This window comes from Trichechus manatus, unplaced genomic scaffold (assembly GCF_000243295.1).
Source record: "Trichechus manatus latirostris isolate Lorelei unplaced genomic scaffold, TriManLat1.0 scaffold00020, whole genome shotgun sequence".
Classification (NCBI taxonomy): domain Eukaryota; kingdom Metazoa; phylum Chordata; class Mammalia; order Sirenia; family Trichechidae; genus Trichechus; species Trichechus manatus.
In genome coordinates, this window is record NW_004443956.1 from 19408770 (window position 1) to 19420837 (window position 12068).

At 36.5% G+C, this 12068-nt stretch overlaps 1 protein-coding gene across 1 annotated transcript in view; it reads left to right on the top strand.

The window, feature by feature from the left end:
* Positions 1–12068, top strand: part of RBM33 (RNA binding motif protein 33) — a 185773-nt gene that overhangs the window by 80559 nt on the left and 93146 nt on the right. Inside the window, exon 6 of the mRNA XM_023727977.1 lies at positions 10514–10685. Within this exon, the coding sequence (XP_023583745.1) occupies positions 10514–10685 (172 nt within the window). The remainder of the gene's footprint in view (positions 1–10513; positions 10686–12068) is intronic.

Consider the following 12068-nt stretch of genomic DNA (forward strand, 5'->3'; position numbering starts at 1 on the left):
TGGTGGACAGTCATATGGTACTGGGAATCATCGCCTAGCCAAGTTGACACTTATTTCCAGGGGACACAATTCAATCCATGGTAGTCTACAAAGTGTTGCTAAACCATTCCTTTGTGCTCCATCTTGTGTTGCAGCATGCATTGCTCTGGATTGTGCAAAACCATCAGATACCACATTGCAGTCTTTCAGATAACTTCATTCTAGGAGCTGTGCTAAGGTCCATATTAGAATTTAGATTATAGAACTAAAAAATATTGAAATAACTTCAATTGAAAAGCCTAATTTAGGTAACTCCTTTTATTTAACTTATGTTCTTGCTTGGTTAATACAAAGCAATCACTATACTCGAAATAAGTTAGATCTAATTATAAAGACTAAATACCAGGCCTTTCTAATTACATGGCCACATTAGTGCCATTTGTGGTATTGTCTTTGTTAAGAGGTCTTGTTATTTTAGATAATTTTGACAAGTATTTGGAAGAAATGAGAGTTTCAAGAAAAATCTTTGCGTTTAAAACATTTATTTTTAAAATTGTGATAGCATTTACATTCAGTGATATGCACAGATATTAAGGGTGCAGTTGAGTGAGTTTTGATACATGTATACATCCAAGTTTTTGTTGTTAGCTACCATCCAGGCATGATGACCCCATGCACAACAGAATAAAATTCTGCCTGGTTCTGTGCCATCGCTGTGATTAGACCGTTGTGATCCATAAGGTTTTCATTGGCTGATTTTTGGAAGTAGATCTTCAGGCCTTTCTTCCTAGTCCATCATAGTCGGGAAGTTCCACTGAAACCTGTTTAGCATCATAGCAACACACAGTCCTTCAGATGGGTGGTGGCTCTGCATGAGGTGCATTGGCGGGGTTCCAGCCCAGGTCTCCTGTATGGAAGGCGAGAATTCTACCATTGAACCACCAATAATACCTCACATACGTCTAAGTCGTTGTTGCTGTGTACCATTGAGTTAGTTCCAATTTGTAGCGACCCTGTAGAACAGGGTAGAACTGCCCCATAGAGTATCCTAGCCTGTAACCTTTATGGGAAATTTCCAGGTCTTTTCTCCTGCAGAGTGGCTGGTGGATTCAAACCATTGATCTTTCAGTTAGCAGCTGAATGCTTAACCATTGTGCCACCCTGGCTCCTCTACATCTACGTTTTTGTTATATGCCATCAAGTGGATTCCAACTCATAGTGACCCCATAGGACAGAGTAGAACTGCCCCATTTCCTAGGCTGATATCTTTATGGGAGCAGCTCACCAGGTCTTTTCTCCCGAGGAGCAGCTGGTGAGTACATCTAAGTTACTATCTTTCAAATCAAAATAAGCAAGCATTTTCATTATTACCTCAGAAAGTTTCCTCTTCTTTCTTTTTAGAGGCAAGCACTGTTCTTTTTTCTGCTAACTTAAATTAGTCTTTTCTATTCTGAAACTTCATATAAATGTAATCCTATAGTATGCATTCTTATATCTAGCTTCTTTTGCTAAACAGTGTTTTTAGATTCATCCAAATAGTTGCATATATCAGTAGTTCATTCCATTTTATGGATATACGTTATTTGTTTTTTCTGATGATAGATATTTGGTTGTTTCCAGTTTTTGTTTTATGAATAAAGCTACTATATAAACATTATTAAACATTTTTTGTGGATATGTTTTCATTTATTCTGGTTATTAACTAGGAGTGGAATTGCTGAGACATAAGGTAGAAGAATGTTTGTTTTATAAAAAGCAGCCAAATGGTTTTCCAAAGTGGTTGTACCATTTGACACTCCCACTGGTAATGTATGAGAGTCCCAGTTGTTCCCCATCGTTCAGTTTATTCTTTCTAGTGGATGCAAAAGGAGCCCTGGTGGCACAGAGGTTAAGCGCTCTGCTGCTAATGGAAAGGTTGACAGTTGAAACTCACCAGCTGCTCTATGGGAGAAAGATGTGGCAGTCTGCTTCCATAGAAGGTGACAGCCTTGGAACCCCTATGGGGCACTTCTTCCCTGTCCTATATAGGATCACTGTGAGTCCGAATTGATTCCACGGCAATGGGTGTGGTTTGGTTTGGGAATGGATGTGAAATGTTATCTCTGTGTGGTTTCAGTTTGCATTTCCCTGATGACTAATGTTGAACACCATTCCATGTGCTTATTGGACTTTCGTATGTATATTTTTTTATCTGAGTTTATTTTTTAAAAAAGAGGGTTGTTTTTCTTTTTATTATTGTCTGTATATGCTGCAGTAGCCCTGGTTGTACAGTAGTTAAGAACTTGGCTGCTAACCAAAAGGCTGCTAACCCTATGGAGCAGTTCTACACTGTCCTGTGGGGTTGCTATGAGTTGGAATCAACTCGACAGCAATGGGTTTTGGTTTAGTATACATGCTGTATATGTAGTTTATATATTATACATAGAGGATACATATTGTCTGTTGTATATATAGAATATATATGTATATATATACACACACACTATGTATTCTGAATAGATAAATATAGATAGATATTTGTATATTCTGAATAAAGTCCCTTGGAAGATATATATAATGAATATTTTCTCTGATCTTGTGGCTTATCTTTTCATGAAGGAGTCCTGGTAGTACAAAGGTCAAGTGTTTGACTGCTAACTGAAAGGTCAGCCATTCCACCCCACCCAGCGGCTTATCAGGAGAAAAGACCTGGTGATCTGCAACCATAAAGATTACAGCCTAAGAAATGCTATGGGGTGGTTCTACTCTGTCCTATAAGGTCCCTATGAGTCGGAATCAACTCAGTGGCAAACAACATCTTTTCAAGGGAAGACATTTTTAATTTTGATGAAGACCAAGCAATTTTGTGACCTAAGAAATCTTTGCTTACTCCAAATTTGCAAAGATATTGTCCTATATTTTCTTCTAGAGGCTTGATGGTACTAGTTTCTTTTTAGTTCAGGACTATGATCTGTCTCAACTAACTTGTGTGTGTGTGTGTTATGAGATTCATTTTTTTCCGTATGTTTATCTTGTTGTTCCACCATTTTTTGTTGTAAAGACTTTCCTTTTCTCTCTGAATTGTCAAGATGCTTGTGTTGAGAATCAGTTGACCATAGATGTTTGGGTCTCTGTTATGGATTGAATGGTGCCTCCCCCAAAAATGTGTGTCAGCTTGGCTAGTCCATGATTGGCAGTGTTGTGTGATTGTCCACCATTTTGTCATCCGATGTGGTTTTCCTATGTGTTGTAAATCCTGCCTCTGTGATGTTAATAAGGTGGGATTAGTGGCAGGTATGTTAATGAGGCAGGACCCAATCTACAAGATTAGGTTGTGTCTTAAGTCAGTCTCTTTCGAGATATAAAATAAAGAAGCAAGCAAAGAGACGGGGACCTCATACCACCGAGAAATTAGTGCCAGGAGCAGAGTGTGTCCTTTGGACCCGGGATCCGTGCTCTGACAAGCTCCTGGATCAGGGAAAGATTGATGACAAGGCCCTTCTTCCATAGCCAACGGAGAGAGAGAAAGCCTTCCCCTGGAGCTGGCGCCTGAATTTGGACTTCTAGCCTACTAGACTGTGAGAGAATAAACTGTTAAAGCCATCCATTTGTTATTTCTGCTATAGCAGCACTAGGTAACTAAGATAGTCTCTTTATGGAATCTCTTTTCTGTTCCACTGATATGCAGTACTGTACTATCTTGATTACTGTAGCATGAAATCCAAAAACAAACCAATTGCTGTGGAGCTGATAACAATTCATGGAGACTTCATGTGTGTCAGAGTAAAACTGTGCCCCAAAGGGTTTTCAGTGGCTAATTTTTCGGAAGTAGATTGCCAAGCCTTTCTTCCAAGGTGCCTCTGGGTGGACTCAAACCTCCAACCTTTTCAGTTAGTAGCTAAGCCATTTAACTTTTGTACTACCCAGGGCCTCCAGCATGAAATCAGACAGTGTAAATCCTTCAGTTTTATTCTTCCTTTTCAAGATTATTATGCCTGTTTTAGGTACATTTCATTTCTGTATATATTTCTAGAATCAACTTGTCAGTGTCTACTAAAAATCTGGTTGGGATTTTGATGGACATTGCCTGGTGTCTTTAGATGAAATTGGGGAAAGCTACCATCTTTAATAATAAAAATTAATAATCACGCCACTTGTTAATAAAGACAATTTTAATTCTTCCTTTCCAGTCTGTATCCTTTTAGTTTTTTCTCTTGCTTTATTGCATTAACTAGGACCTCCAGTATTATGTGAAATAAAAACATCAAGGGCAGACATTTTTGCCTTGTTTTTGATCTCAGAGGGAAATGTTTAGTATTTCACCACCAAGTATGTTAGCTGTAGGTTTTTCCATCAAATTGAAGTTGTTCTTTTCTATTTCTAGTTTGTGAGATTAAAAAAAGAAATCTTAAATGGGTGTTGAATTTTGTCAATACTTTTTCGACATCTGTTGAGATAATTGTATGGTTTTTATCTGTTATTTTATTAATGCAAATTAAATTGACTTAAAAAAAAAAACTATTAACTGTACTACAGACTTTATTTGGATTTTACCGTTTTTTTTTTACTCATGCCCTATTTTTATTCCAGGATCCAGTCCAGGGCACCACATTGTACTTAGTTGTCACGTTTCCCCAGTCTCTTGCATTCTGTAACGATTCTCAGTCTTTCCTTGTGTTTCATGACGTTGACAGTCTTAAGAAGTACTGGCCTGGCATCCTCCTGAATGCCTCCTAATCTGAGTTTGATATTTTTATCATGATTAGACTGAGATTATGAGTTTTTGGAAAGAATATCACAGAGATGAAGTGTCCTTATCACATCATACCACTGGGGACGTGATAGTCACGTGACATCCCTGGTGCTGTTAAACTTCATCGTTTGGGTGAGGTAGTGTTTACTAGGTTTTGTCACTGTAAAGTTATTATTTTTTCTCCTTTCTCCACTCTATTCTTTGGAAGCAAGTCACTAATTCTAGTCTACCCTCAAGAGGAGGGGAGGAAATTTCGCTTCTCTTGCCCTCCTCCTGGAGGGGAGGAGTATCTACGCATATTATTTGGAAGTTTTCTGTAAGATGTGTTGACTGATTTTTGAATGTTAAATCAACCTTGTATTTCTGAACACAGGCAGTCCCCTGGGTTATGAATTTAGGACTAAAGGACAACTCATACTTGCCCTTTAATGGTGTGTAAATTTGCCCTCACTGAAAAGATTGAACCAACCCCTACTCAAAAAATTCTTCATCACAGTCACCTTCACTTGCTGCAGGTACAGCTTTTAAATTACTGAAAAGGCTGAGCCTTTTCTTGCACTAAATTAAGGCTAAATAAGAACTATATGCATCCATTCCGACTTACCTACAAATTTGACTTAAAGACACAGTTAGGAAAGGATCTGGTTCATAACGTGGGGACTGCCTGTATGCCACTTGGTTATGATGTATTATCTTTTTTATGTATTGCTGAATTCCACTTGCTTTTATTTTTGTGTGTATATTAAGCATACTGGTCTGTAGTTTTTTTTTTTCCTTATAATTTTTGTACTGTTTGATTAGATACTTTGATTTTTATTTGATGATAAATAAAATGATTCTCTATCCATTATCCTTTCTATAAATAAGCATTAAAAACTTTAGGAACCTTTTTTATAACTAGTGTGTTTTGTAGTTTTTGTTTTCTGTTTCAGAAAAGTAGTCAATGCTTCTGTTCAGATTTTGGGACTGAATATTGAATTTTAACACACTGAAATCACAGGTTTATTTCAGAATTCGCCGGAGAACTTTAAAAAAATATACGAGTCTGGGTCTTGCTCCCTCTTAGAATTTCTAATTATATTATCAGTCCTAGATGGACCTGTCTGCGTTTCAAGAATCCTGGTGATAGTCATATTTATCCTCTATTAAGAATTATGAATAATTCTTTCAGATTTTCAAAATAGATAATTTGCTAAAAATCAGACCTTTGAACATTTTTGGCAATGTCTAAAATGAAATAAAAGACTTAAATATAAGTTTTAAATTCACATGCCATATAGACTTTAGATAGAATAATTTATTTTCCTATATTGTAACCGAACACTGACCTTCAGTGGAATTTTATTTGTAATTGGAATGCTACTTAGCATTTGTTAAAAATTACATAGAAAGTCAACATTTTGGCTAAGATAAAACAAACAACAACAAAACCTGTTGCCATTGAGTCAATTCTGACTCATAGCAACGCTATAGGACAGAGTAGAACTGCCCCATAGGGTTTCCAAGGAACTGGTGGATTCGAACTGCCAACCTTCTGATTAGTAGCTGTAGCTCTTAACCACGGCACCACCAAGGCTCCTTTGGCAGATAGGATTAGTTAATTATATTAACCATATGGTGGCCAAGTGAGATAAATTTTTTTGAACTCAGTATTTGTAATAAGAGATACTAACTAATGGCTTCAGGAATGAGTCTAGCTTAGTGAATGTTGTCCGGTGGCCTACAATTGGGGCAGGTGGTGTCAGCTATGCTTCTCATTCAGTTCCGGGCTTATGTAGTAATGCTTGATGTATTTTAAGACTTGACTGGGTACAAAGACTTGTATTCTAGGACAGTTCTGTCACTCAAAAAAAAAAAAAAAAAACTACCTTGTGCTATCCTTTTGTAATATCACCCTCCCTCTATTCCTAACCCCTGGCAACCGCTATAATACTGTCTCTTCGAGAATCTCATATAAATGGAATCGTAGGGTATGTAAGCTTTTGAGATTGACTCCTTTTAGTCAGGTTAATGCCTTTGCGATTCATCCAAGTTGTTCAGTAGTTTCTTCTTTTTGCTGCTTGGGATCCTCTTGTATGAGTGTACCACAGTTTATCTGTATATCCACTTACTGAAAGAACTGGGGTTTGTTTCCGGTTTTGGTGATTCTAAATAGAGCTGTAAATATTGTCTTATAGTTTGGGTTTTTTTTTTTTTTTTTTTTTGTGAACTTAAGTTTTTATTTCTTTAGGGTTAACATCTAGGTATAGAATTGCTGGGTCAAAGATTTTTTAAATCAGTGGTAGACTGTAGTATTTGTTCCAAAGAAACAATTTTCATCTCATTTTTGTCCTCTTTAGTTTCATTGGAGCCCTCGTGGTGCAGTTGTTAAGCGTTCAGCTGCTAACCAAGAGGTTGGTAGTTTGAATCCACCAGCCGCTCCTTGGAAATCCTTTGGGGGCAGTTCTGCTCTGTCCTGTAGGGTCACTATGAGTCAGAGCCGACTCAACGGCAGCGGGTTTGGTTGGTTTTTAGTTAGTTTTATTAGATGGAGATTTGAATGGAGAATAAACCATATTGATTTCATTATTGTCATGTTTTATATTAAGCTTGTTTGAGAGGTCTTTGAACTGTAATTATTGTTAATTAAATTCGAAATGATTGCGGTAATAGAATTTTTGCTTTGTTGATTGTTACTTATTTTCTTCCCTTGTGACCTTGTTATTTAAAGTGTGGTCTGTGGACTAGCAGCAATGGACTTGGGAGCTTGTTAGAGACACAGAATCTCAGGCCTCGCCCTGAACCTGCGGAATCAAAATGTGTGTTTTAGTTTAACAAGGTTTTCAGGTGATTGGTATAAACATTAAAGTCTGAGAAGCACTGCTTTAGATAATTATGGCAGTGGTGGTTGTTGTTGTTGAGTGCCAGCGAGTGGATTCCAACTCATAACAACCCCATGTGGCAGAGTAGAATTGCCCCGTAAGATTTTCTTGGCTGTAATCTTTACGGAAGCAGATTGCTAGGTCTTTCTTCCTCGGAGCCTCTGGGTTCAAACTGCCAACCTTTTGATTAGCAGCCGGAAGCAGAGAAGAGTACTTTCTAAATGAGTTTACCTGTGTTTGATTTGAAATTATAGTGCAACATGTACCACATATGTCAGTCATTCAGATTTCAGATATTCAGTAATGCTGAAATAATGATATTAAGCAAACAAAAATGTGAAGATTTTGGTACTTTAAAATTCTGTTGTATACTGAATATCAGAATACTGAAAGCGTGTATTGCAATCATTAGACTTAAAGTTTTAGTTTCTATTTATCCTCTTATTTTCAAGCATTTGAGCTCCTAAGGATGCATCTCCACATGTAGAGTTTATAGTCAGGAGTATGTGGGTTTGTAGTTGATCTTTTTACATAGAAAATGTTCAGGAAAGGAAGAATACAAAATAGTCCTCCCATTGGTTAATTTTAATGTTTTTCTTATGAAGTAATTCCATTTTGTTTTGTTTTTATTATACATTTTGAAGAACATTTAAAAATTATGACTAATGAGAATAAAAGGGCAAATTCTATTTTCTTTAAATTTACAAAAAGCATTTAAATGAACTAAGCACTCAGTAGTATCTGTCCTTTTTAAAAAAATTACTGTGGTAAAAGATATATAACAAAACATTTGCCATCTTAACCATTTTTAAGTGTGCAATTCAGTGTCATTAATTACATTCACCATGTTGTGTAGCCATCACCACTACCCATTTTCAGATTTTTGATCGCTCTAAACAGAAACTCCATTATTTTCTGTCTAGATATTTCATGTAATATTTGCCCTTTTGTGTCTGACTTATTTTACTCAGCATTATTTTCAAGGTTCATCCATATCATAGTCTGTATCAGAACTTCATTTCTCTTTGTGACTGAATTATTCCATTATATAGTTGTACCACATTTTGTTTATCCGTTCATCTGTTTGATGGACACTTGGGTTGTTACCACCTTTTAGTTTTGTGAGTAAAGTTTCAGTGAACATTAGTGTAAGTATCTGCTTGAGTTCCCGTTTTCAATTCTTTGGGGTATATATCTAGGGGTAAAATTCTGGGTCATATGGTAGTTCTATGTTTAACTTTTTGAGGAACCACTAAACTGTTTTCCACAGTGACTACATCATTTTACATTCCCACCAGCAATGGATGAGGATTTAAATTTCTCCACATCATCGCAAGCACTCATTTTTTTTTTCCCCCTAGTATTAGCCAACCTAGTGTATGCTAACTGAAAGGATGGCTGTTTGAACCCATGCAGCGGCTTGACAGAAGAAAGAACTGGCAATCTGCTTCTGTAAAGATTACAGCCAAGGAAATTCTATGGAGCAGATCTACTCTATCACATGGGGTCACTATGAGTTGAAATTGACTTGACGACACCTAGTAACAACAACAACAGTGGGTGGGAAGTGGTATCTTAATTGTGGTTTTGATTTGGATTTCTGTAGTGATTAATGGCATTGAGCATCTTCATGTACTTACTGACCATTTGTATATGTTCTTTAGAGAAATGTCTATTTAAGTCCTTTGCCCATTTTTTAATTGGGTTGTTTTTTTGTTGAGTTGTAGGAGTTCTTTATATATTCTGGATATTAAGCCCTTATCAGGTATATGGTTACCAAATATTTTCTCCCATTCTGTGAGTTGTCTCTTCACTTTCTTGATAAATTCATTTTATCAGGAGTTTCTGATTTTAATGAAGTCTAGTTTGTCTATTTTGACTGTCGTGGCTCATGCTTTTAGTGTTATATCTAAGACGCTGTTGTTGAAAGCAGTCTGTAAGCTTTGCCCCATGTTTTTCTCTCACAGTTTTATGGTTTTAGTTCTTACGTTTATGTCATTAATCTCTATTGAATTAATTTTTGTATATGGTGTGAGGTATGGGTTCAGCTTCATTCTTTTGCATGTGGAGTAGGTACCCATCAGTCTGTAACTAAGACATAATACATGAAAAGTGATCAGTGTCAAAAAGGAACTTGAGTGATACTGTGCAGTAGAATTTTTGATGAAGAAATTGCTTTTAGTTTGGGGCTAGGTTAGGGAAAATTTTATGGCACGTATTGATATAATAAATTTAAAATAAAAGCTTGTTTTAGCAGGAGGAAGTGACTGAAGAAAAAATAGTTTTGCTATTTCAGTCGTCTAGGCCAGAGTAGTTATCAGTGAACTCTAAACAATGGGGATGAAGTAGAAAGAAGTGAGAGTGCTGAAAGAAAGATTGTGGAGGCTGGGCGTGGTAGGGGGAGGACAACACATTTTGATCATTTTCTTTGCAGTGAGGGTCAGAGAATAGTTGGATAAGGAATAACTTTAAATTTTGAGCCTGTATCACTTGAAGGAATATGATGTCATCTAATATAAGTTGCAAGATGGGTTATATGGTAGTAAACTCATATAGCTCTAGTATTACTTTAATTACAATAGTGAACTTTGCTGTAATCTGGAATTTTTGGAATTCTTTATTACCTTTAGTTTTATTTATGTTTGTTCTCTCAGAAGTATAAGTAGCAGCAATGTATAGGACTTCATATATTAACTGTAAGAAGGTATTTGAAGTTTTTTTTAATATTACATTAATTTTCAGTGTTTGTGATTATTTTTTCTGGAGCCACCTTAGTGTTCCACATGGCCTTTTAGTAGGAAAAGATCCAATATGTTTACATCTTAATATAATATAAACAATGTAAACAAAAAATATTTTAGCATTCTTCAATATTTAATTGAAAAAAATATGAACTTATTCTCCCTCCCTTTTTGTTTTGTATGTCTGCTTTATAATGTAGGGAAGTATGGAAACTTTGGAACTCCAGAAGGAAGTAAAAGAAGAATCAGATGAAGAAGATGATGATGATGAAGAATCTGGGAGATTACGTTTCAAAACTGAAAGAAAAGAAGGAACAATTATTAGGCTGTCAGATGTAACTAGAGAGAGAAGAAACATTCCAGAAACTTTGGGTAACTTTTTTTGCTTGTCCCCCATCTTCCTTCACCCCCATTTCAGCTTCCTCCATAGTAGTATTATGATTAATTAAAACAGGTCAGAAAACAAGTTGACTTTGTAGATTATTGTGAATGTCACCCAGAGGTGGATAACATGTATGAGGCTTGTGCCACATTATGGTGCTGTAAAATTCAACCTATGAAACGACTGTAGTCTCTGGATTAAAAATGTTTGAATAAAATATTTAAGATTGTTTATTGTTTTAGTAATTTTCATTTTGGAGTCTGTGACATAGAGCTCCTGTCATACGTACAGTGGTTGTTGAACGACCCTGAGAAGATGGCATGGAGATGGTAGCTACAGAGCTAGTTTACCCTTGCCAAGGTACAGTAGGTTGCCAGGACGATGCTGGACCAGGCTGGTCTTATTCTGTACCCAGTGTCATCATAGTCATTTTTTGTTTTGTTGTAGTTGTTTTTCTATATGCCATTCCTCTCAGTGTTTGATGAGAGAAGGTGACTAGTTAATAGAAATAATTAATTGAATATCATTCTGAGCAAACACTGCTTTTAAAAATCTATAGTAGGCTGTTGCTAATAAACTGAGATCTTTTTTTGATAGTGACTCCTCCCCTGTATAGATTTTTTTCTAGTGTTGATCTCAAAGACTAAAGCCGTGGTTCTCAAATTTGAGTGAACATCGGACTCACTGAGAGGGCTTGTTGAAACAGATTCCTGGACTGACTCTTGGCTTTTCTGATCCAGCAGGGCCAGGGTGGGACCCAATAAATTTGTATTTCTTACAAGTTTTAGTGTTACTGCTGCTCTGAAATTCATACTTTGAGAACCACTGGGATACTATATTATAGGAGGGTATGACAGCAGAACAACCGGAATGGATTGTACCAGCTTTTTGGTCTTGGTCTAGGTATAAATCAAAAAACAAATCTTAACTGTCTTCATTATTTCTTCTTCTTCCTCTTTGTTTTAAAAAATTCATTACTTCTTAAAACCATTATTTACAGCTGTTTTCAGTCAGATTTTTAGAAAACTTTTCAAAGAAGTATGAGCATGCATCTAAGTAGCTGATACGAATTCTGCATGAGGACACTAAGCTCCCAAGACCCACAAGTTACAGTGTAAGCCAATCTTATCACGTTACTTCACTAAGCAGGATTTATGTAGAGATTGTTCTAGAATCTCTGCCCTTCCAAGAACCTTAGCATTCCCCCTTATGTTGGATGGGAACTTGTGCCTTCTTCCTCTAAAAGAGAAAAAACCCATTGCTGTCCAGTCGATTCCGACTCATAGCGACCCTATAGGACAGAGTAGAACTGCCCCATAGGGTTTCCAAGGAGTGGCTGGTGGATTAGAACTGCTGACCTTTTGGTTAGCAGC